At 50.0% G+C, this 26,417-nt stretch overlaps 1 protein-coding gene across 1 annotated transcript in view; it reads right to left on the bottom strand.

Annotated features, from left to right (window-relative positions):
• Positions 1–442: 442 nt before the first annotated feature.
• TM9SF3 (transmembrane 9 superfamily member 3) overlaps positions 443–26,417 on the bottom strand; it is a 300,030-nt gene continuing 274,055 nt past the window's right edge. The window contains exons 14-15 of the mRNA XM_078643122.1: positions 12,349–12,425; positions 443–2,294 (exon numbers count right to left, since the gene is read on the bottom strand). Of these exons, the coding sequence (XP_078499248.1) occupies positions 2,227–2,294; positions 12,349–12,425 (145 nt within the window). The 3' untranslated portion in view covers positions 443–2,226. The remainder of the gene's footprint in view (positions 2,295–12,348; positions 12,426–26,417) is intronic.

The raw sequence follows: 26,417 nt of genomic DNA on the forward strand, positions 1-26,417 counted from the left end.
TTTAGATACCAACAAACACATTGACTTTAAATGTTTTTGCGTTCATTCCCATGATCGATTTGAGAGCAGCAGTTTTACAAGTAATGTATAAGCATGGCCTAACTTAAGCAAGCCTTCAAGTTTAGACCTTATAACCAATCCTACCCTATCAAACTGAAAGTGAAAAGTCAAGCTGAAGTCAACATTAAAAGATATGTTAGCTGAATTTTAAACAAGAAATATGTTTAAGCTTATACCCCTCAAATTTGCACGCTGCGTCAATTAGGAGCAATTTCTGAACGTTCAACGAGACTTTAGGGTAAGGCAAATACTGTGCCTTGACTTAGATTCAAAATGTAAAACGACAAGACTTATTGACTCCTTGTCACTTGCTTGCAAAACAGCTGTATTGTTTTGTTTCTGTTAATTTGAAACGGATAAAAAAACACAAAAAATTCAAATATGATTATTAGGAAGTTCATTTTAAAATTCATTGTTCTGCTTAGGACAGTTTCTAAGCACACATATACGGTCCATTTTGCACACACAGGGCTTCTGAAAATCAATTATTAAACAAACGGTTAGGGCAGGATCCATTTCTGTATTACGGAGACAAAAGAAAATGGCAGGTAGAAAAATATTTCAACTAAACTAGTTTACCAAACAATTAATTACTCTGAGTGAAATATCCCAATATTAATTTACTTCTTTTTAAGTAATTGAAATTGTCAAACTAAAACACAATCCTTAACAGTCACGATTTTTATTTTCCCCATTATCCAAGTCATCCAGCCCTGTACCTAGTTCAACTATCTTGATCCACAAGCTGATTCTTCCCCACTACAGAAGTGATCTGGACAGAGGAAGCCAGTGCATTTTTGTTTTTACTCTGAACAGTGTATCATAAACACCTGACAAGGACACAAACACTGTGCAAAATTGGCATTTAACAAATGTTCTTTTTTTAAATTGTAGAAACATATATTTCCACAAGGGGTAACAATTGGTTTCTGAAAGTTTATTTCAGCTTTCTGAACATGTCATAAAGCACCTGTGCTTTAGATGTTCTGGATGTTCAGACAAGTTTAACAAAAAATTAAATGTTCTAAATTGCAAATTTGACATTGCAGTTTCTGAAAAGGAACATAGCAAAAACCATGACAAACACGCATCTGTGGAGAAATCATTGTTTCATGCAGTGGCAGGCAAGATGAAAAAAAGCCACTTAAGCTCACACATTTGTACATGGAATCATCATCGGAAAAAGTACTCTGTAGTAAATCTGTACATCCAAAATACATTTGGGATCTACACCTAAGTTACATTATTTAATGTTATATACACATATTACCCCTTTAATATCATAAGTAGAGCCTTCATTTAAACCCAAACAATACATGAACAAATTTAAGACTAACTTGGGGAGAAAAAGGAGATCATTTTAGGCATTGTTATAAATTGTTTTGTTTAATCTAGACCTCAGAATGTGTAATAAAAACAAAGAACCTCTTCATTTAACATTTTGCTTTCTAACTGTACAGAGACTTGCAGTGCAGATGCAGAGAACCGTCCCTCCTCTCCAGAGTATCTTCTTTGGATGGATTGTAAAGATGTAGCACAATATTTATTTTTTGAAGATAAATACATGGGAAGTTGGTCCAACTACATGGAAAGCTGATATATAATACATGCACATTGTATTCTCCCCCATTTTTTAACAAATGGCGCATTTGTTGATACAGCCCAAAAACAAAAAAACACCCAGAATCAAAATATAAAACATACCACTCTCCCTACAATGGTATTAATTAGAAAAAAATGGTCTTTTAGGGACAGCATTTTAACATCTTTAAAAAAATGCCGGGTGCCTAGAAGACATCAAATCACTTCTTTTAGAAGCTGAGCTTCCCCTTTTTTATTCAGTGGAACAAATGTGTGAAATAAACTGTTTGTCCTCTTCACTGAAGAGAGCTAGTCTATTAATCTTATATGAGCTTGTTTTTGGGACCATTAGCATTGGTAATGCCTACTGCAAATAACCCACACATTTGTTGTGAACAGTTGGTGAAAGCAGTCAGTAAGAACACAGGATCAATGAAAGAGATGCTACTTTAAGCCATCCACAAAATGGAGACCCACACAGTACCAGTGCTAAAACCCAGTCTCTTCTTGCTTTTCTGTTTTTGTGCAAGCTCCACCCCCAAAAAGCAGTAACGGATCCAGAGTTCCCATATTTTTCCTTGATTCTTAATCAATTTTTACATTAGTGTATATTTTTCTCACGAAGGCACTTGTTCCCATGTAACCAATAGCTCCTGTAAAAGAATAACATTGTTTTAGATTCTCTGACAAAAAAGCATAAGCAGTAGTTTTAACAATGTGAAAAGGAACAACAATTCACAGTCTATAGTTCAGGCTGCCTTTATATGTCACCAATGATAGACTATATTAAGAATATAAAATATGTAAAATAATGATTTCATTAACGAGATGAGATGAGTAAAGACACCAACTACAAACGATATGCTCCTCTGCATGCAATTTCCTATCTGATACGTTGCTGAATAGAGAGCGAATTGATTTGTGCAAAAGGTGACACACAGAAGAGTACCTGTGTGTTGTGGGGGGTTGGCTGGGGGACAAGGAACATTAGGAAAAGAAATAAGACATGCACTCTACAAATGCCCGTAGACCAAAATAGCAGCTAGTCTAACACTTGCAATGACTTATATTATCTTGCAAACCCAAAACCTGGCGCTCAATCTCACTGCCTTCCCTGGTTTTTGAATGGTCTGGCTTATTCCTCAAAGCCAATATCATGGTGTCACCACCTTGACTTCATCAGGGCATAGAGGCGATTGGTGACTCCTGATTATGGCTGTCTGGTTGGCCAGAGGGTCTGACCATTTGGACACCTGCCTCTCTGGCATGCCCAAACAAGTCATCCAAGACATGCAACACAACTTTCACTTCTACTCTATTAGTCAACACCATTCCCACCTTTTCCCAGTTATCCAATATGCCTGAGAGATGCATGTACAAAGTTTTTAGTTACATGGATTTAGATACGGTGTATTCAAAACGCAGTTAAACCTTCTACCCATGTTGTGTAACCCAGGCACCAACTGCATACCTGCCTATATAAGGTCCTTGTGGAGAGGAGCGGAAGGTAACCCAGAAGTTCTCCACATGAAACCACCACCAGCTTAGTGGGCTTGTTGAAAGGTTAAACCAGACCCTCGAGTGAATGATTATGAACCTACCAGAACCCATGAGGTTAAAGTGAAAGCCTTCTTTCCATGCCTTCTCTATGCGTACAAGGAGGTGCCTCAGAAGGCAGCTGTGTCCAGTCCCTTTGAACTATTTGGCCACCCTGTACGTGGACCACTCAGTTTTGCAAAGGAGGGTTAGGAGCAAATTCCCAAAAACCCCCCTCAAGAAGTAGTGAACTACATGTTAGCCCTCTGGTCTCAGAAGAAGTGCTTCTGGAAAGAGGCCACTGAGAACCTGTTCGTCATTCAGTTTATGAAACATAGGAACAACCACAAGGCCACTCTCGCTGCGTCTCAACCTGGCCAGAAAATGTGGGTGATTGATTGATTGATTTTTGAGCTTATATAGTGCATACTGTCACCCTACCGGTATCGTGGCGCTTCAGACTAGTATGATATGACCAGAGTGGAAGCAGGTCATAGCAGAGAGAAAAAGAAGAACAGGGACTTAGGCCTTGGGATGGAGCCAGGTTTTTAGGTTCCTGTGAAACTCTAGCAGGGAGTTGAATTGTCTAAGGCTCTGGGGGAGTTCATTCCACAGACGGGCACCAACCACGCTGAATGCCCTTCCTCTTAACCTAGACCATTTGAATCTGGGGATCGTCAATAGGCCGGCACTAGAAGAGCGAAGCAGCCTTATGGGACGATTCCATGTAAACCTTTCCTGCAGAGGGACAGGACCTAGCTCATGCACTGCTCAAAAAACCAGACAAAGGGATTTAAAGTGGACCCTTTCCCTTATAGGCAACCAGTGTAGCTCTCTCAGAGCCAAAGTTGTGGAAGAACTCCGTTTCCTACCAAGGGCCAATTTAGCTGCTGCAGAGTGGATTCTTTTCAACCCCTTAGGTGATAGTGCCTGTTGAACCCTGGGCCCTTAAGAACCGGGGCCTATGAGGTGCAGGAACAGAAAGTCAAGGTCTCTTACCTAATGGACCTCAAGACATCCAGGAAGCCCTTAAGGGTCCTGCTTGTGAATGACCTAAAGGCCCAATTTGAGAGGCCCTAAGACCCAGACATAGCCCCTCTCGACCTGTTTTCCAGGGAGCAAGATGGATCCGTGGAAGGAATTGTCCTCTCCTGGGAGTGTCTGAGCCCTCCTGTAGTCACTGGTCCAGTCCACTAGTATCGAAGGTTGACCCCACCAGGTGCCAGTCCAGAACTGTGTTCTGTGTGAATCATAGGGGTGTCAATTAAGTCACAAAGACTGATGCTCACCTCATTCCCAGAGATGATGAGCTCATTGATCAATTGGGAGTTGCCAAGTTCATGAGTACCTCTGATCTGACATCAAGGTACTGGCAGACTGCCTTAACCGAGGAGGCGAAGGGGAGGTAGGCAATCTCCACCCCTAAAAACCACTTTCAATTTAGAGTATTGCCTTTTGACTTAAAGGATGCCCCGCCACTTTCTACAGGCAGGTCAATTGGGTCCGGGCTGGATTGGAGAACTTCAGTGGCGACAACCTGATGGTGGCAAGGTACAACCTCTACAGCCCAAGAGACAGACCATCCTGGCTTGGGAACACCATCCCCACACCGCCCGCCCCAAGACTTCAGAGCATAGGTTTGGGGCTGTCCTCTCACAGCTAAATGATAAAGGCTTAGAACAACCTGCAGCCTTCAACAGAAGGAGGCTTTTCCCCGGGGAACAGAGGTGGAGTGCAATTGAAAGGGAGGCATTTGGAAAAGCCTCGGCTTTGATGAAGTCAAGACCATACTTGTTTGGGACTCACTTTTGGGTTCAGACAGACCCCCTCAGATGACTGATGCAGATGAGGGGAGCGAATCCAAAATTGTTGAGGTGGTCCATCCATCTACAGGGAATAGACTTTACAGTGGGATTGATCATACCAAAGCTGATGGCCTTTCTGCCTTAGCAATGAAAACTCCCATGAGGGAGGGTAGTTCTCCCTGCTTTCTGCTCGGAGATACATGTTAAAAATTATCATCTTCTGTGTGGTATTTCCCCAGATTTTTCGCCTTCTCAGAACCTGTTTTTGTCGACTCTGCACACTTTTCTTCTGCTAGCTAGCAGTACAGTATTTTTGCTTTACCTTCCAAGCATAGCAAAATTGGTATATCTAGGGTCACTGGAATAATGCGATTCTGCAGCGATTTTCACATTATGTACTTGCCGCATTTGCCACGTAATCTGTCACCTGCTGCATATAATCTGCAGATTTTAACCAAAATAAATTGGTTTCTAGCTTAAATGGATCAAATGTTACAAAAAATATGGCAACTCTGATACCTGCGCACCTGAATGCTGTTTGCAGAGTTTGACTGGTCATCTTTTAGTTGCTTATTGCTGTATTTGGATGTCAAATTGATACTAATAAGGCAAACTGTATTCCCAGACACTATTATCAGGTGTAAAAATGACAAACTAGTGAAGTAATACTATCACAAAATGTGCCGCATTATGCTGCATAATTTGCTTTTTCTTGCTGCATAATTTGTTTAACCCTGCATCATAATTTGGTCCTCTGCCGCATAATTCCAGTGGCCCTGGGTATATCCCTGATTGATAGATTTACTTCACTTATAAGTCCCTAGTATATGGTACTGCCTATACCCTGTGCATGTAAATTAAATTCTGCTAGTGGGCTGAGGCACTCATTGTGCCACTCACTAAAGTAACACTGTAAATCATGTCTCAGGCCTGCTTCAGCAGCCTGCTTTGCAGTCTTAAACTGCACTTTTGACCAGGCAAAATACGACTTTCGCCAGGTCTAAACAATCCTTTCTAATGCTTGTATGTCACCTCAAAGGTAGTCCCTAAAGGCTCATAGTGCATGGTGTTAGAAAAGTAGGACATGTGTACATATCCTAGTAATGAAAAATAGCCAGTCGTTTATAATTGCAGCAAGGCTAGCCCAGCCATATACTACCACTGAGATACCTTATTGTACTAAATAAGTGATAACTTCAGTTAAGGAGCAGATGGAGAAATCTTCATATGTGCTTTTATAATAAATGTTTATTATATTACATCCGTTTGTCTTCATAAAATTCATTTAACCCCTAGACCTAATTGCCTAAGATGTAATCCCCATACACCTGGAGACTATGGAAATAGAGGTTTCAAAATGTCTACATTTTTTTCAGACAATTAGAAATTAATCCATAAATGCTCTTTTCAGTTAGTCATCTGACACTACATAGTCAGATGGTGTGCAAATATGCTTAGCTACTCAAATCACAGAATTATTACTATCTATAAACCTCTTGTTCACCTACCTTTGAGGACTGGTTTTTAAAAAAGAACAAAATTAGTCAATGTGAGCCTACACCAACTAATGTCTCTTACAGATATATCGTTACACAAGTAGTAACTTGTGCATCTGAAAGACACGTTAGTGATAGATTCCTTACCTTAGAATAGATATCCCAGCAATACCAGCCCCGGTGGTGGGTCTGCGAACCAATAATCACACCAGAAAGTCCTGAGGACAGAACGGCCAAAGAAGCCATCCCTCCGGACTTGACTGTCCAGGCAATAGTGTCTTGCAAACGTGTGCAGCGAGGCCCACGTAGCTGCCTGGCAAATGTCCTGCAAGGGCACTCCCCGGCCCAGGGCAGTTGTAGTCGCCGTGGCCCGAGTGGAATGAGCCCGTAATCCAACAGGAGGCTCCTTCTTAGCCAAGGAGTAACATGCCTGGATACACAAGATGATCCACCGAGAGATGGTCCGCTTGTGCACCGCCTTTCCCTTCTTAGCAACCACGTAACCAACAAAGAGTTGGTCATCCACCCGGAACTGGCATGTGCGATCTAGATAGAAAGAGAGCGCGCGTTTTTGGTCCAGACGGTGGAGCCGCTCTTCCTCTTTAGAGGAATGCGGTGGTGGAAAGAAGGTAGGCAAGGGGATAGACTGCCCGATGTGGAAGGCCGTGACAACCTTGGGCAGGAAAGATGGCCTAGTCCGCAACACAACCTTGTCCGGATGGACAGAAAGGAAAGGGGGTTTAGATGAAAGACCCTGGAGCTCACTCACTCTCCTGGCAGAGGTGATGGCAACCAGGAAAGCAGTCTTCAGAGTAAGAAGGCGGAGAGGACAGTTGTGAAGTGGCTCAAAGGGACCGCACATCAGGAATGTAAGAACAAGGTTCAAGTCCCACTGAGGCATCACAAACGGAACAGGAGGGAATGTGTGTGTGATGCCCTTCAGAAAGCGATTAACAATAGAGGACTTGAACAAAGAAGGTTGATCAGGCAGCCTTAGAAAGGCTGAAAGGGCAGAAAGGTAGCCCTTGATAGTGCCCAGAGCAGAGCCCTGCTGGGCAAGAGAAAGAAGGAAGAGAAGAACCTTAGAAAGAGGGGCAGAAAGTGGATCGACAGCATTTGCTGTGCACCATGCCACAAATTTATTCCACCTGCAGGTGTATACCGATTTTGTGGAGGGACGCCTGGCTGCCAGAATGACATTACAGACTTCAGGAGGCAAGTCAAATGGCCTCAACTGTCGCCGCTCAATCTCCAAGCATGGAGGTGGAGACTGGACAGGTTCCGGTGGAGGACCGTCCCCTGCTGCTGCGACAGAAGGTCCTCCTGAAGAGGCAGACGAACCGGGGGATCGACTGACATACTGAGTAGCTCTGGATACCAGTACCTTCGTGCCCAGTCTGGAGCCACAAGGATGACTTGTGCCCGGTCGCGCCTGATCTTCTTCAGCACTCTGGGCAGAAGTGGTATAGGCGGAAAGGCGTACAACAGACTGCAACTCCACTCGCGACGCAAAGCGTCGCCGAGCGAGTGCCGCCTTGGAAATTCCTACGTGCAGAACTGATGACATTGCGCGTTCTCTTTGGTGGCGAATAGATCTAACCAAGGCTCTCCCCACTGCTGAAAGAGGCCTTGCGCCACGTCCGAGTTCAGACGCCATTCGTGATCCATCATGCACCGACGGCTGAGTTCGTCCGCCCTGGCGTGCTGAGAACCTGCCAGGTGTTGAACCACCAGGGTCACACCCTGATGTTCCAGCCACTGCCAGAGGCGCAGAGCCTTCTGGCAAAGGGTCCACGACCTCACCCCGCCCTGTTTGTTGCAGTACCACATGGCGGTGGTGTTGTCCGTGAACACCTGCACCACACTCGCCCGGACAGAGGGGAGGAATGCCTTCAGTGCTAGACGAATCGCCCGCAGCTCCAAAAGGTTGATATGGAACCAGGACTCCGCCGGAGACCAGAGGCCTCTGATCTCCGCTTCTCCCTTGTGGCCTCCCCAGCCCTGGAGGGACGCGTCCGTCACAACTACGTGCTCCGGTTGGGGAAGGGAGAGGGATCTGCCGCTGACCCAATCGCAGTCCGTGAGCCACCACTGCAGCTGTCTCGCAGTGCCCTCCGAGATCAGGACATGGTCGGAAAGGTTGCCCTGATGCTGGGCCCACTGAAACTTCAGGTCCCACTGCAGAGCCCGCATCCGCCACCGGGCGTGATGCACCAGAAGGATGCAGGAGGCCATCAGCCCCAGAAGCCGCAGCGTCAACCTGACCGAGACCCGGGATAAAGGCTGAAAGAGTGGAATCAGAGCCTGAATATCCCGAACCCGCTGCTAGGGAGGATAAACCCGAAACTGCGCCGAGTCGAGAACCGCTCCGATGAAGAGGAGCTTCTGAGAGGGGCACAGGTGTGACTTCGGCACATTGATGGAGAACCCCAGCCGGTGCAGGAGGTCCGCCGTCGTCTGGAGGTGGCCGACGACTGTCTGGGGCGAGCTCGCCTTCAACAACCAGTCGTCGAGGTAGGGGAAAACTGAAACCCCTAACCTGCGCAGATGAGCTGCGACTACCGCCATCACCTTTGTGAACACCCTTGGGGCGCTGGTAAGGCCGAAGGGGAGCACGGTAAACTGAAAGTGCTCGTGGCCAACCGTGAACCGCAGATAGCGCCGGTGGGCCGGCAGGACGGGGATGTGGAAATAAGCGTCCTGCAAGTCCAACGCTACCATCCAGTCTTCTGGGTCCAGGGCAGCTAGGACCTGAGCCAGTGTCAGCATTTTGAACTTCTCCTTCCGGAGGAAGCCGTTGACGTTCCGTAGGTCCAAGATAGGGCGGAGGCCCCCTTTGCCCTTCTTGGGTACCAGAAAGTAGTGGGAGTAACAACCACACCCTACATCTGGCCCAGGAACGCGCTTGATGGCCCCCTTGGCCAAGAGGGCCGTAACTTCCTCCTGCAGAAGCCGCAAATGATCCCCCGATACGCGGTGGTATTGCGGTGGCATGGCTGGAGGGGTCGTCTCGAAGGGGAGGGAGTAGCCCCTTCGGACGATTTGCAGCACCCACCTGTCCGAAGTGACAGTGTGCCTGTGGAAGTGGAGGAGGTGATGGCGGACCCTGCCCCCCACTGGCGACACATGGGCCTGAAAGCACGGACTAGGAGGGCTTTGAGGCGGATGCCGCGGGGGAAGGTGTTGACTGACCTCGCCGTTGTCACCGACCGCCGCCACGGCAGTTTCCACGGCTGCCACTGCGTTTGGTATTACCCTGCGGCGCGTGGCTGGCAGCACGTGTGGGCACACCCCTTCCGTGGCCACGAAAGGAGTAAAAGGCAGCCGATTGCTGGCGCGGGGCCTAGAGGCCCAAGGACTTGGCCGAAGCCCTGGAGTCCTTAAAGCGCTCAAGCGCATGGTCTGCCTTGTCGCCAAAAAGGCGACGGCCATCAAACGGCATGTCCATGAGTGTATTCTGGACATCAGCCGAGAAGTTGGCGGATCTCAACCAGGCGTGGCGACGAATCGCCACCGTCGTTGCCATCGCCCTGCCCAGTGAGTCGGTGGTATCCAGTCCACACCGAATAGAATAACGTGCCGCATCTCGGCCTTCCACAAGGGCTTGGCCGAGTTTAGCCCGTACCTCCAACGGGCATTCTGGCAGCACGTCCGCGACCGTATCCCAGAGAGAGTGGGTGTAGCGGCCCAAGAGGCATGCGGTGTTGGAAGACCGCAGACCCAAACTCAGGGAGGAGAATACCTTCTAGCCGTATTGCTCATACCTTTTGGATTCCCTGTCAGGCGGAGCCGACGGGAATGCGGTCTGGGAATTGGAGGCCTGGATCACCAGGCTCTCAGGGGTGGGGTGGGTGGACAGGAAACAAGGGTCGCCCGGGGCTGGGCGGTGGCGTCTGGCCACGTTCCTATCTACAGGCGAACCTGTAGCGGGCCTGGACCAAGTGCCCAAAAGAACGTCGGTCAAGGCCTCATTAAACGGCAGCAGAGGCTCAGCCGAGCTTGACTGCCGTTTAAGGACCTCAGTGAGGAGGTTAGACCTCACGGCCGCGACGGGGAGTTCAAGGCCCAAGGCCTTGGCCGCCCGCGTCAGCACCACACTATAGGCAGCCCCCTCCTCCGTAGCCACGGTAGGAGGGGAGACAAAGCCAGTATCTGGTGATGTGTCCATACCACTGGCATCCCCAAGTTCACCTGTCCAGTCTTCCTGGGACTGACACTCCCGTGTCAGAGGGTCCTCAGACCCCTCCCAATCCCCCTCATCACCCATCTCCTGGTACCCAGGGGTGTCAAACGATGGGGCCGGCTCATGAAAGGTAAACTCTCCGAACGGCGTCTGAAGCGGCGCCGCTCCGGCGCCGGGTCGAGGGAGGCCTCGGGGGCGGCGCCGGGGGTGACACCTGAGGGACCGGTGCCGGGGAGGTCGTTAGGTCCACCGGCGGCGACCCGGATCCAGATCCAGTGGGGCCCTGCGGCGCCGGGCCCGAAGGCGCTGGCGGCCGAAGCACTCGACGGCTTCGGGGCCAGAGCCCCCGACTCGCTAGGGTCCCCAGATGGGTCCGCTGGGCCCGAAGGCGCCGCGGAGCCCGCTGGGGGAGTGAGGGACCTCATGGCCATAAGGAACCGCTCGATCTCCTCCGGCGTCGCGCGAGGCCCAGGGACCGGAGGGTATGGGGCCGGACGCGACGCCTGCGACTCCGACGGAGCCGCGTGGGCGGTGTCACCTGAACCCCCGGCCGCGTCGTGCGAGCATCAGGGGGAGTCGGAAGAGCGATGACGTCTCTTCGACTTCTTGTGCTTACCTGACGACTTCGACCCAGAGGAGTGATGTCGACTCCCGGAGCTATGGTGGCTCCGCTCCCGCGACCAGTCCCTCGACCTCCATCCGGACCGGGACCTCTCTCGGCGCGGGACCGACTGCCGGAGTTCGAGTCGCTAGCGGGACCGCTCCTGCCTAGCTTTCGAAGTCAGGGCCCGGCAGTCGGAACAGGTCTTGTCGTCGCGGTCGACGCCGAGACAGTGGAGACACCGACGGTGGGGGTCGGTGACCGACATCAGTCGGTCGCAATCCTCACAGTGCTTAAAACCTGGCATCCCTACGGCACCGTTCGGAGTCGAAGACTCGAAAAACAATGATCAAAAGAGATCAAAAAGTTTAGTCAAAAAAGACCAAGGTACCACTTTTTCCGGATCTGCGCTGCTGGCGCGGAAAAAAGAAGAACTGACGTCAGCACGCGGAGGTGGCGTCTAAGTACTCCGACAACGTCATCACGGCGCCCACGACGCCGACGACTGACGAGGAGCCGCAGACGACGCCTACTGATGCGCAAGGGTACTGCTAAGCAAAAAATTCCGGATCCAGTCTAACGCCTGGGGATATTCTAAGGTAAGGAATCTATCACTAACGTGTCTCTTTCAGATACAATTAAACAAAAAAAATAGGGATATGGTTCGGGAAAATTTATAAGAAAAATAACGAGGGAAAGTGAAGGCTAGAGGAAAAAAGGGGAGGGGAGCTGGCTGGTGTTTGAGGGATGGGTGACGACTAAAAGTTACTTTGAGCCAAATGATCTGGAAAAAATATATTTAAAAAGAAATTACAATTTATCAAAAAAATAAAAAATGTAATTCTCAGAAGAAAAATAATTATTTTTCCAAGCAAATGATTTAAAAATGATCACAAATATTGTACAGGGTTTTCTTTTAATAGCAGTGTTAGTGGATCTGATGTATGTAGGCTCTGTTCCTATATAATTAGGAAGGAAACAACCTTAAAGTGGAAGAATTCAAATTGGCAATAACCACATGTAGACCAAATGAATGCATCTAAAGGTAGCTTCAATAAAAAGTTGTAAAAGTTAGTTTGAGCTTACCACACATAATTCCCAATGCTGTACTGAATACTGCCATATATCCAAAATAAAACGATGTCTGAAACAAACCATACATCCTGGAAAACAAAATGCACATTATTTTTTTCAATTTAAAGGTCTGCAATTAGAAATGCCTAAAATAATGAGAACAAAAATTACTTTACATTCTGCTTTAACACACATCATTCACACTAGTGTGTCAAAGCCCATTTGTCACTTTCACAGCAGCAAATAGGAATTTGCTAAGTCAAGAATAAGGGCTCAACCACGAGGGGTCATCGAAGGGAGGTTTTTGTCACTCCTGTGACAATAATACATTTTAACTACGGAACACAAGAGTTCTAAAAAGTGCGAGTCACGATAGGCAGGAGAATTATAACCCCAGAAAAGCTTGAATGAAACAAAAATCAAAGTTTTTATTTTAAAAGGTGTGTTTAAGATGACCAAAGGTTTTCAGAGTTGTATTAACATCTATACTAACCATAATACTGACAACTATGTAACTTTAAAAAAAAATCACAAAAAACAAAACGGGTATGCCTTCTTTCATTTAAGCCCGAAAATCAAATATGGCAGTTACCACAAGAATGCTGATTATTTATACTAGGTATATAAATCACTCATACGATCACTACATTTTCAACTGATTTATGCCACGAATATTAATATTTGCCAGGTTATTTCTTCTGTTCAAACAATCTTTTTTCCCAGTATTTTTAACCCTTTCAGTACTCTCTTCACAACTGGATGGGACCTGCAAATTGTAACTTGGCCTTAACGAGAGATTTAAATAATTTTAAAAAATTCAGTGAATCTTGTTTAAACTTTCCTTCTGTATGCTGCTTCACAATTTAAACTTTAGCTAAGGCATGAGTTTTCAAAGTGGCTTTGGAGGGCCAGATGCATGCCAGATTTTTAGAATAACCACTGACCACATAATTTTCTGCTATTTTCTTTTAGTTTCTTGTTTGTAAGTTTCTCTTAAGTGAATATAAAGAAAATCTGGCAATGACCTTGCCTGCCAGGATACATCTTGTACATTCCTTGGCTAAGGATTAAGGACATGTCTTCTCTTGGAAGATGAAGGTTTCTCACTGTTTTCCTACCGAGGTTTTTCACAGAACCGGGATGTCAATCACCCATCAACAGCTTTGTGAGATGTCTCAAAAGTGTGAATGGTCCAAATGTGGGCTCTTTCAACGTGGAAGACTGTGAGAAGCTTTTTTCAAATGCCTGTTTAAAAAGCAAAGGCTGTCTTCAAGCATGAACACTTTTGGAATTCCTTCTCCTTTTCTCAAACATTTTTACATTCTTGTACATGATCACACACAATAGTACTAATCTGAAGATTGCTTCCATATGGAAACATTTTAAAGCCTCATTGGCTAGTGAACAAAAGCACTAAAGGACAAGTTACTTACCTTAGGAAATTATCTTTCTGGTGGACACCTGATTCATAGCCAGATTCCTCACCTAGTGAATATTCCCCAGGAGTCAGACTAGACTGGGAAACTTCAAAGCAGTAATTCTGCGCTACAGCAGGGTTTCACAGTGCATCTCCCGCCTTCTTTGTTCCACTCAATAAGTGATCGAAGCCACATACAAGCGTCACCAATGCACACTGATGTCAGTAGCTATACCAGGCTGTTCTTGCCCTTACGCACAAAGCCTGTCAACAGATTTACATGACCAGTGTGCAGATCACTAAATTGGAAACTTTTCAGATGGAAGAGTCCACTTCACAGAAAGGGGAGACAGCATGATTGGTGAAGAATCTGTGGTTAGACAGAGTATCCACCTGAAAGACAATTAACAAAGGAAAGTAGTTTGTTGTTTGGATGGATATTTTTAACAGAAAATTCCTCACTTTGTGAATACATACCATGGCAGTACTGTGTAGGTGGTAGGGTTGTGAACTGGCTCAAGTCAAACAGTCTTGCAAGACTGAGTGGGGATAAATGCCTTTCAACGGACCGGACTATCTAGGCAGTAGTGCTTGATGAATGTGTGTAACAGCATCATTGCTGCCTGACAATTTTCTAGAACATTCACTTCGCCTGCCAGTGCAGTGGTAGCAGCTTTGGCTCTAGTGAAACAAGTCCAAAAGCCTCTGCAGGCTGCTTCTTAGTCAGTGTATGGCAGATCTTCATGCAGAGAACAATCCATCTGGAGATAGTTCACATTTGCATTGCCTTGCTCTTCTTTGACCCAACGAACACCAGAGAGCTGATCACCAATCCAATGTTCTTTTGTGTGATCTATATAAAAAAACTGTTCCCTCTTTAGGTTCCAAACAATCGAGTTTCTCTTCATCCTAAGAGAGAATAGCTGGAGATAAGAATTCAGAGAGTGATAGCCTGTCTGATATGAAATGGAGGACAGCTTTAAGCAGAAAGGAATTTTGGGTTTTCAACACCAACTTAGCTGGGAAAAATGTTGTACAAGGTGGTGCTGGGACAGAAAAGCCCCCTGCATGGTGAATGACATGCATCCCTGCCCGCAGTGCCTAGCTGCATCAATATCTGAATTCCTGGTACACATTTTTCGTCATGGACGAACACAGATCATGTGCATGTGACATGACCTAGGCTTGCCTCACGATAATGCAGTCTGCTTATAACTGGAGAGGCGCACCAAGCGATATTCTTGTGTAGATGGAGTGCTACTACCCTTACTGGTGTTAAGTGACACAAGAGCAGTCGTGGCAGCACACCAGTTTTGTACCCAGAAGAATCAGTAATGTGAAAGGTTCCATTTAGCAGCATCACTGGAGTGGGGCCTACTGGGCCACTCAGTAAAGCTCTGTGGCTGTGCATTTGACTTATCCTTGGCCTGCATGAATTGGGTTTAGCACCAGACAGCGTGTGATTCTTGCATATGTATGGTGGGTGGCATGCCTCCCGTGGTGTGGAATTCCTATGGCCTGAAGTGCAGGACATATTGTTTTGGGTCAAGAACAACAGGTTTTCATGCTTACTTTGTCCTTAGGACAAGTAGGACCAACCCCCTGCAGCACAAACCCTCTAGCTTCTAGTTTATAGTGAAATCCAATTGCAACGTGGGCGTTTGCACCCCTTGGTTAATTAAGGTAATGGAAATTAAACACTTTCTGGGTGCCTCATTGGTGAACCCTCCTGAGCGTGAGGGTAAATAAACTGAAGGTCAAGCGTTGGCTCCCGTGAGAGTAATGTCCCCAGTGAGCACTCCGTTTCAATAACTTTCAAAAAATTTCACAAGTTGCTTTGAATGGTAGTTCCATGTAACTGTATTTCATTTGTTTTGTTTTCAATACCATACTATAGATTCTACACTAAGTAAATCTTGCATCTTTTCTTTTTTGTTCAAACATTTCTCCCCAATGCATTTCGGGCTTTCCCTTCATCAGGGGTCTTAAATTCTTTATACTAGACGCGATGATCGATGGTGAACAGATTGCTGCGCAATGAGAAATGCTTGAGGGCATTTGATAAGGTGTGATGCGGAAACGCCACTTATACGATGTACCCGTAATTTCCCAATGTATGGTTAGGCGATGGCGTCTGTGTTCAAATGCTAAACAAGTGTCGTACGGCGATCTTTAATATTGTGGGGGAAGGTTCCGGTCACCTGACCTGACGAAATACAGTTACATGGAACTACCATTTAAAACAACATGTGAAATTTTTTGAAAGTTATTTCAAAGTTTAACAATATGAGGCTATGTATAACAATCCCAGAATGCTCTCTGATTGGATGTAAATATTTGCAGAAGCTTGAAAGTAGATTGATGATTCTTTACATTCAAAATAAAATGTTCACACAAAAATACAACTAGGAAAAAAATTCAAGTTTTACTTTACTCCCATTTCTTTGAAGCATATTCATAATGGAAAATCAGTGTAGCTAGTTTCAACAAAATTATGTGAAACAGAAATAAACAAGCACTGGCAAAGCCAAACTGGTCTGACATTGGGTGTTAGTCTTTTGGTTTTGTCAATGCGCATCTTGTTTTGACTTGGGTTTTGTAAAACTTTATTGTTGTGGGAGCTGCTGGGCCCTCACCATTGGCAAAAAGTACACTTTGCCGGAATAGGTACTGGCCACTGGGGCATGGACTCACTGTCAAGGAACCGGCAGGATTAATAGGGTTTGCACTAATAGGAAATACTGAGAGAGTGGAAGGCTTGGTTCTGTGAACCTTTTGGGGTATATTTCAGTCGAGGCGAAAAACTAGGTCTGATCCCTGGTTACTCCCTTGGCCTGTGTAGTGGGCCATTCAGAAATGATCGATTTCTGCAATAGCAGAATGTCCCCTAGACAAAGGCCAGTGTGGAGGAGACAACACTTCAAAGGATCTATGTAAGATCCAACATCCTTTGCGAGGTATTGCTCCAATCTTTTTGCCTTCACTCCTCCAGTCTTGTTTAAATCCGTTCTAGTTGGCATTAGGACTGTGTTCACTTTACTACTGCTAACCAGTGGTGAACTGCTTGTGCTCTCACGAAAACATGGTAAAATTTGCATACACCCAGTCAGCATATTTAATTTGGGTTTAAGACCCTGGAATTGTTACTTCATTTACCCAGTGCCTTCAAATGAAATGCTAATGGTGGGCCTGCAGCACTCATTGTGCCATCTGCTAAAGTAGCACCTTAAAATATGCCTTAGGCCTGTCATTGCAGCCTGTAGTGCAGTTTTACATCGCTATATTGACATACCAAAGTAAACCTTTCGCCAGGCCTACACATTCTTTTTTTTGTTTTTGTTATAAGTCTGTTTTATTTTAGAACAAGACCCCTGGGAGGGGCACACTAACACAGCGTTAAGCCTACAACCTCTATCCGAGGCCGGCCGCGAAGAGTGGGCAATGAATTTTGCGTAGTCTAATTGCCTAACACAGCGCCTTGCCTACAACACCAAGGGGGCCGGCCGCGTGGCTTAGGATGAGCTGTTAAAGTTGGTCAGCATCAGTAGAGCCCCAAGGACAGATCAGGGCGGGTAAATAGGAGGTGAACAAACCCAACACACAGGAACGACCCAACAGAGGTCCGTGAGCACAGAGAAGAGCTACAGGGGAAGGAGAGAGAAAGGAAAGGAAAGAAAAGAAGAAAGAGGCCAGAGACAGGAGATAGAGGAGACAGTGAGGAGCGGGCACGCCCACCATACGTGTACAAAGTCCCCCGTCGCAGTTCGACACCTCCAGCACAGTGGCGAGACATTGGGGAACATCTTATGAAGTCGCAGGGGAGTGTAATACCATTGAGTTAAAAGTTTATAGGCATTTTCCCTCTGCGGGATGCTCCGATAGACCTTGGGGATGTCTCTCCACACCGCTGCCCACTGCGAGGGCGTAATGTCCGTATCGACCGCTATCTGCCATTGGCGCTGATACGGGTGGATAGGTGTGAGTGGTGGATGCTGTAGAATGTGGTAAATCTGAGAGACCAGCCGTTTCAGTCCCCCGAGGGTGCGCGCCAGACGTTCGAAGGGGGTGAAGGCGCTTGTGGCAGCTCGGTATGTATCACCATCGGAGGCCCAATGTCGCAGTTGGGCATATTGCAGCTGTGCAGTGGGCTGCAAGAGGAATTACTCCAGACAGTGATCGAACGATTTAAATGAGCCCCCGTCAAACAGGTCACAGAGCACCCTACAGTCCCCCTGCACCCAGTTCTCAAATGCCCGAGTTTGATAGGCCGGCGGGAAGTGAGGGTTTGCCGCTATGGGGGTATGCGGGGACGGGAACATGGTGAGACCCCTGGATACACCGGTAGCGTCCCAGATGTCCAGTACCGTTTTCGTGGGCACTGCAAGGTAGGCACTTCTGGAGCGGGCTGCTCGATGGAGCCACGGCAGGTCCCAAATGGTACGCCCCGTCACCGCCCTGTCCATGTGCAGCCACCCTTTTTCACTTTCTCTCACCCCCCATTCTATCACGAATCGAAGGTGTGCAGCCCAGTAGTAATGGACCAGGTTAGGGCAAGCTAGTCCTCCCCTATCTCGCGGAGCTATGAGAATTTTCTGGGAGAAACGTGGACGTTTACCACCCCAGATGAAAGATGTGAGCTCGCGTTGTAGGCTGCGTATGCAGTGAAGCGGGATGGGAGTGGGAAGGCATTGGAACACGTAGAGAATTTTGGGGAGGATCGAAATTTTGATAGCGTGAAGGCGGCCCAACCAGGACAACATCAGGGGCTTCCACCGCCGCAAGTCCTCCAGGACCTCCTTTCGGCAGGCACGCCAGTTGAGAGAGGTCCAGTCATCTAGGGAGGGGGTCAGGGTGAGGCCTAGATATCTGATATGACGCTCAGCCCACTAGTAGGGCACAACTCCCCTCAGGGCGGATAGGTCCCTCGCCGGGATGGTAAGATTAAGAGCCCAGGACTTGTCGTGGTTGATCTTGAGGCCGGAAGCTCTCTCGAAGAGACAGAGCGCCTTATGGACAGCCGGCAAGGATTCTCGCGGGCGCGTGAGAGTAAGGATCAGGTCATCCGCAAACAGCGCCACCTTGTGATCCCGCCCACCGTGCGCTATCCCGTGGATGCCCGAGTCACGCCGTATTAGCTCTGCGAGGGGTTCCACTGCAAGGGCGAATAAGAGGGGGGAGAGGGGGCACCCCTGCCTAGTGCCCCTGTGGATTGCCAGCGGCTGTGTTAAGTCTCCATTGATCCGTATTAAGCAAGGCGATAGGGCGGTAGCACGCACACAGTGTGGGGTCCTTCCCGGGCTTCGGTATTAACGCTATCTCGGCCATGCCCATGTCAGAGGATGGACCCACCTCTGCAGAGAAAGAGTTGAACAGCCGCAGGAGGTAAGGTCGAAGCTGAGTCTGAAATGTGCGATAGAAAGATAGTGGCAGGCCGTCTGGACCCGGTGTCTTCCCCAAAGGGAGGTCCTTAATCGCCGCCGTGACCTCATTCTCCGTAATGGGGCCTTCCAGCGCCCTTGCATCCCCAGCTGGTACCGTCGGTCCTTCGTAGTCATCCAGGACGGCCGCTATCGCATCTACCGAGACAGATTCTCAACCATACAGGGAGGTATTGTAGTCCACAAATGCAGCTTGCTTGGATTTCTCCGAGACTACTTTCGATCCGTCCTGTATTTGAATACTAGTTATGTGAGCCTTGGCAGTGCGCGCTCGCAGCCGTCCCGCCAGCAGTCGGCCCACCTTGTCACCCCCTTCAAAGTATTTTTGCTTCAGGGTCAACAGGGCACCCTCCGCCTTATTGGTGCGCAGGAGTCTGAGTTGCCCTCGGAGATTGGCCAATCTCCTCCTAGTGTCTCGCGACGACCGCTCCCGATCCTGCCTCTCGGCCCTCTTAATGTCCTCTGCCAAGTCGGCTTCTAATTTGCAGGCCGCGCGCCTCCGTGCAATTGCCAGGGAGGTGATGTGCCCCCGAATCGTGGCCTTGAAGGCATCCCAGACCACCGGGAAAGACATATCCGGGGTGGCATTAGAGGCAAAGTAGGCGTCTATAGCTTCCCGAATGCTATCCACATCGTCAGCGTCTCGAACAACGCTCGGTGGAAAAGATCAACGGGCGACATGCGTAGGGCGCGCCGCCGGGTCCTGGAGGGACCTCTCCACATGGGCATGATCCGACAGGGAAATGTCCGAGATGGAGGCTCCCAACGTGTCTCGGAGTATTCCCAGCGACGCAAAGAGGAAATCAATACGGGAGTGAGACCTGTGGGAGTGTGAATAGAATTAATAATCTCTTAGATCCGGATTATGATAGCGCCACACATCTAGTAGGCCCAGATCTGCAATTTGCTTGCGCAGTGCTGAGGACATCGCCCCGGAGGCATTAGGGGCAGCACCACATCGATCCAGGTCAGGGTCCCACACTAGATTGAAGTCCCCCCCCCCCCCCCAGTAGCAGGTGCGGCTCTCCACAAGGTATCTGTTCCCTCAGAAGCTGCTGAAGATATCGGTCCTGCAACTGGTTAGGAGCATACACGTTACATAAAGTGAACCTGCGCCCTCCCGCATACACCGTGACCTTGAGGAAGCGCCCATCCCCACTCTTATAGGGTCTGGAGTCTCCCCGCCTGAAGCCAGCTCTGCATAGTATGGCCACCCCCGCAGTTTTAGTGTCCGCAGCTGCCCAGAACTGAAGAGGGTATTTGGGATGGGCCATGCGACGTGTGTCGCCCTGTAACAGGTGGGTTTCCTGAAGGTAAATAATGTCGGGTTGCTGTTGGAGGAGATAGCACCAAACCTGCTTGCGCTTGTTAGGGGAGTTCAGGCCCTTAACGTTAAGTGACAAGACCTTCAGGGTTCTAGGCACAGTTGCAGCCATAGCAAGTGACAAGCAGAACCCGCCCACGTTTCCCGCACCCACCAGCGCAGGGAAAGGCGCCCATAGGGGTCTGTCAAAGGATCCACCCCCCCCCAGATGGTAGCCGTCTCCCCAACCCCACCCCATCACCCGCCAGACCAGAGGAAAGGGAAAGAGAGGAAAGCCAAAGGAGGGAAAGCAAAAGAAAGGAGAGGAAGAGAAAGAGAGGAAGAGAGGGAATAGCAGGAGGCCAAACACGCCTTGCGTTTACCAAGAACAACAAAGGCCAACAGGGCCATTTCGAACTACACCAGGCATCCTCTACCCGAGGGTTTGGACGCACACAGGATTTGGGGCAGCACAGGGGGTACTCCCAGGCAGGATAGGAGATCCCGACCCCGGTAGCCCCGCCGCTCAAACCGAGTCCAGGGGCACCACACAACTGGGCAGAGCAGTTGGGCATATCAGCGGCCATCGCTCAGGTCCTAATGGCGAACCAGTCGTTGTACTACAGGAAGAGCCCCTACAGGTCCAGGTCCACCGCGGGAGCAGCATCAGAGGGGGCCCACACGCCGTAGGCAGGGGTAGCTGAGTCCCCAAGTGCAGGTCAGGGCAGGACGCCGCAGGGGTGCAAGCTGCCTGCATTTACAGGGAGACTGGTGTTCTGGCCGGCGACTGCAGCAAAGCAAGGGAGTCCAGGCGTCGCCAGGAGTGGCCGTGTAGGCAGCGCGTCAAGACAGCACCTCAGGGCAGGGGGCAAAGAGGCGTCCCACAGTGCCAGGAGGAGCCAAGGAAGAATATGTCCCAACGAAGTCCAGATCATGGGGTGGGCGGTTGGGAGGACCGGCCATCTCGGTCACCCTCCAGAGAGCGGATGTGCGCTATAATGTCTTGCTTGGCCTGCGATGCGGATTTCTCATCCACCGGAGATCGACGATAGCGTCGAACCTTGGTCCAGGCAGGGCGGGCAGCGACTCTCTCTTGTTGACGTGATCGTGACGGGCTGTGGGTCAGCGATTCCGGTAGCTTGAGAAGTTGCGCTGCCTCATGGTATGACCGGATGACCCTGCGCTTGTCCTGCCAGCGAAAGATAGGGGCAAAGGGGTGACCCCACTGGTAGGCAATGTTAAGAGCTCTCAACTTCTCCGTCACTGGCCGAAAGGCTCGTCTCAGACGCAGGGTGTTAGGAGCCAGATCCTGAAAAATCTGTATTTTATGGCCTCCGTAGGTGAGGTTGGGCTTGTCCTGGGCCGCTTTCAAGATGGCTTCCTTTTCCGTGAAGTAGTGCACCCGCGTCTGGATGTCTGGGAGGAGGCCCGCCCTACCCGCCGGTCCATATACCCGGTGAGCACGATCCAAAGTCGGGGGGGGGGGGCGTCTTCATCTCCCCATACCTCGTGCAAGAGCTGCGCCACGTAGCTCAAAATATCCGTCCCTTCCTCGTCGAGCGGAACGCCACGGATTCGGAGGTTGTTCCGGCGGCTCCTGTTCTCAAGGTCCTCCTGTTTAACCTGCAGTTCAATATTCTGCTCTTCCAGGGCCACCACTCTCTGCCACAGCTGTTCCTGGACCTCTGTGCGAGCGTCGACCAACTTCTCCAGGCTGCCCACTATGTCGCCCAGCTCCGTAACCTCCTTGCGCATCTCCTTGACACATGTTTGCACCTCCGTGCGTAGGGAGCCTATCTCCGTCTTGAGATCAGACATGAAGGAGGCCATAAAGGATTGTGGCACCGGTGGCGAGTCCGCAGCCACCTCTGTGGGCCCGTCGGTCGGCGCCGCCGCTCCAGTCTTGCCCCACATAGCCATCACCGACGTGTCTTTAGTCGTCGCCGCCGGGTCCTTATTGCCTCTTTTGGACCGTGTCATGATCAGGCCTGCAGGTGAGGGCCACGTGCCCGTGCCACTGCAAGCAGGGTGCAACCCCGTAGACTCAAGGGGATAGTCAGCGGGGAAGGGCCCACGCCGGGCCTCGTCACCACAAGTCCTCTCGCTTCCCTCTCAGTGTGTCGAAGCACCGGGTCCCCCCAGATGGCAGCAGCTCAGTGGCTAGAGGCTGGGGCCCCCCGACCACCACAGGCCTCGGCGGAGGGCACACCGAGGGCGCCCCCAAGCAATGCAGGCAGAAGACAGGGCCCAGCAGGACAGAGCGCTGCACAGAGCGCCGCATTCGAGGCGGGGAGGCTACAGGCCGGGAGGCACGATATGAGAGCGCTCACAGTATAGAGAAGCAATGTCCCAGGTGATGCAGCTTCCCTAGCTCTGCTTTAAGGAGTTGTAGCCCACTCGAGCAGGCCGTGAGAGGGACACCTCCACCGCTGAGGGCCCGGATCTAGTAGCACCAGTAGTCTCCTCGGCCAGCCCCTCCACCCAGACAGGCCAAAGTCCTCTCCACCTCACCAAGAGCAGGGCTCCCGAGCGGTAAGGAGCAGGGCAACTCTCAGTGGCAGGCAGTTCCTCCCTCCGTCATCCACCAGCACCCAGAAACAGTTCCAGACTTCTGTAGGGCCCTTGCACCCCCCTCCAAGTCCACACCACCAGTCAGGGGGGCAGGCTGTAATTAGTCAAGGTCCAGCCGAGCGCGATGGTATACCACCGCTGGTTCAGGGATGGCACGCTAGTCGGGGAGCATCGCAGGCCCCCGGGCCCCAGACCAATTCGCATCCCCACAAGGAGGGCCCGCAGCATCACACCGTTCCTCACCATGCAGGCTGCCTCCCGATGCCCCCAGCCGAAGCAGTCCAGGACATGCAAGAGGGCAGTCAGTAGACAGACAAAAGGCTCCGTAGCTCTGTGCGTTCCCTGCTCCAGAGGGCTGCAGGTCCCCACGCTCCCTCGCCGGGCACGGGGTGTAGATCAGGCCCTAGGCCACAAGGGGGGAGGGGCGCAGGGCGCCGGGCCGCATCCCGCCAACAACACTAGGGGCGAGGGGGCGCCCACCGCGTTCAGCCGCACCCCCCACAGCCCCCAGCAGATGCACCTCACCTCCGCCCCTGCGCCAGTGCCTCAGGACTCCCCAGCTCAGCAATGCCACCGCCGGCTGTGTCCAGGCCTGTGTCTAAGATGGCGGCTGCAGCGACGCTCCGGGCCTGCCTCGCCTCCGCCGTGTCACGTCCCTTCAGCAATCCAGCTCCCGAATCCGCTTCTGGCCTCTCCGCCAGCCACCGGGGGAGCCCAGCCCCGGGTCCGATGCACAGCCGCCTCCAGGTAGGCCGGCGCCAAGGTTCGCCGCTCCCGCAGGCCTCTCCGCCGCTCACAGGGGCAGCCTGCCTCCGAGTCCGGCGCCCGCCCCAGCCACAGGGCTTCGAGGCTCCCTCCGGCCGGAACCACCGGCAGCTGCACCAAGCCTCGGCGCTGCAGCACAAGGGCAGAGCCCGCGCCCGGGCCGCTCTGTGGGGCCCACCAGGTCGTCGCCGGGAGTCACCCAGGGGAGGTTGCCCGGGTCCGGGTGAAGGGGCTCGCCTCCGGCCCCTCAAGCAAAATAGCGGGCGCGACCACCAGCCAGGACCTCGCCATCACACCGCCTCCTCGCAGACCGTTCTCGGGGGCCCCGTCGTCGCTCACACTGCACCCCACGCAGCCAGGGGCTCTCCTAGCCCCAGAGATGATGAGTAGCCCCCAGATTCCGCTCAAGATGGCTTAAACAGGCAGCGGGGCACAGGAGCTCATGGGAGTCGCTGCTTACTCCATTGCCGCCGAAGCCACGCCCCCACACATTCTTTTTTAATACTACGTCACTCTTAATGTAGGCAGGATGAATGGTATGTAACTAGTAGGACATGTGTACTTACAATTTACATGTCCTGGCAGTGAAAAACAATGTAATTTTTCACTGTGGTAAGGCCTTTCTTTCCCAATGACTAACACTGGGTTACCTTATTATATTTAATAACTGCTAACTTTGGATTGGGAGCAAAGAGAGATGTGATGTTTAGACTCAAATGATTTGTAATTTAGAATCCTCTTTAATGGTAAAGTCGGATTTTAAGTCACAATTCTGAAAATGCCCCTTTTAAAAAGTTGGTATTTTATTGTTCCAACCATTTGTGCCTTTTGCCAGGTTCTGGAGTCACATGACTATGAATGGCTCTGCTGTTGAGGTTTGTGTATTTCTCCTAGACAGTGAGACAAATGGGACTTAGGTGCGGACAGGATGAGAAATCTGCCAGGATGGTTGGGGGGGAGCTGTACCCAGCCTCACTTACACTTCAAACGGCTTTGCTTCCTACACATGCACACAAAGGAATAGGACATCAGGTCTGCTCTGTCTTTGAAGCACGTTAAGAGGTGATCGCTCCAGGTAATGGTCTGTGCTCCTCTGACTGAGATCAGATCCTCTGAAGCAAAATTGGTGTGAAGCATATGGCATGTATCATTTGTGGCCCCAGTGACAGGCTGATCATAACGGAGCGCTTCAAGGGCATTTATGCGGAAGGTTTAGATTTAGGAGATCAGGCAAGATAACTCAGGTTTTGATATCGCTTATGATCCACAGATTAGTGTACTCAATTGCGATATTCCACACAAAGGCCAGAAAGGCATCAGCAAACCCTGCTTTATGTGGCAATGAACAGTAGATAAGACTGAGTGGAGAATGTTGGGAGTGGTAAAGAACAAGGAACTCTGCTTGTTAACACAGTGGTCGCAGACTTGGCTCTGGTGGAATAAGCATGCAAGCCCTCAGGGGGTTGCTTCTTCGTTAATTCTCTGCCACTAAACACAGGCTAAGGTCCAGGTCCATTGCAAAGGATGCTCCCTCCTCTGTAGCCACAGTAGGAGGAGAATGCTTACTAGTATCTGGGGAAGTATTCAGTCCACTGGCCTCCACAAAGTCCTCACTCCAGTCCATCTGAGGCTCTAAGGGCTGGTATTCATGAAGATCCAGCGACGCCTGCCAATCAAGCCCTTTCCAATCCCGTAGGAAGAGGGCCCAGGCATGGAAGGCATGGCTCCAGTCAGCATTGGATGACTACCCTCCTGTTCCGTTTCAGAGATCAGAATGGGTACGGCGCTGCCAATGACGAGGGTGAGCCGGTATTAGAGCTGGCTCAGGGAAAGCTCAAGGTGGTAGATTCAGCGCTGGACCAGATCCATCTGTGGATCCACAGGCCCCGACTGGAGCTGGGGCCGCTGGTGTGGAGCCAGCAGGCCCCTCCTGAACCCGTGGGGACCGAAGGTACGCCAGCGGGCGCGGGTTGCTCAAATATGAGGCGCATGGCCTCTTAAAACTTGAGGAGTTGAGCAAGGGTTGCTCTGGCTCCCAGAACCTCTGGAAATGTGGAGCTGACCTAGGTGCTAACCCAACTGTGGAGCCAGGCCTCAAAGCAGACGCTCCCTCTTCACGACGGCAGATGGACGAGTTTACTTCTTTAAGAGAGATTTGCCCAAGTGGTCCGAGGACCTGGAATGCAAGGAGGATCGAGGACTCTGTGACCGATCCAGGGACTTTCTTCTTGAGTGAGCTGGAGAACGTAATGGCGTAGCTAGTCGGGCAGCAAGGAGTTTGAGGGTTCATTCCCTCAAGAACTTGGTGTGCATGGCACAGGAATCAGCGCAGGTTCTCATGTTGTGGTCATGTTCCAAGCTCCAGAGGCACACAAGGTGTAGGTCAATCAAGGAGCTAGCCTGGAATGGCTCTTTAGAAAAAAAAATTTAATAAAAAAAAAAAATAATGATTAATTCATTTATACGTTTAAAAACAAAAACAGAGTAGGCAGACATAAGTACAGACGGTATCATTACAGGTGTACAGATGGAACAAGAACAATGAATTGGCGAAATAGGTCTGAAGGCCAATAAAACACAGTGGGCA

Source organism: Lissotriton helveticus, chromosome 5_1 (assembly GCF_964261635.1).
Source record: "Lissotriton helveticus chromosome 5_1, aLisHel1.1, whole genome shotgun sequence".
NCBI classification, from domain to species: domain Eukaryota; kingdom Metazoa; phylum Chordata; class Amphibia; order Caudata; family Salamandridae; genus Lissotriton; species Lissotriton helveticus.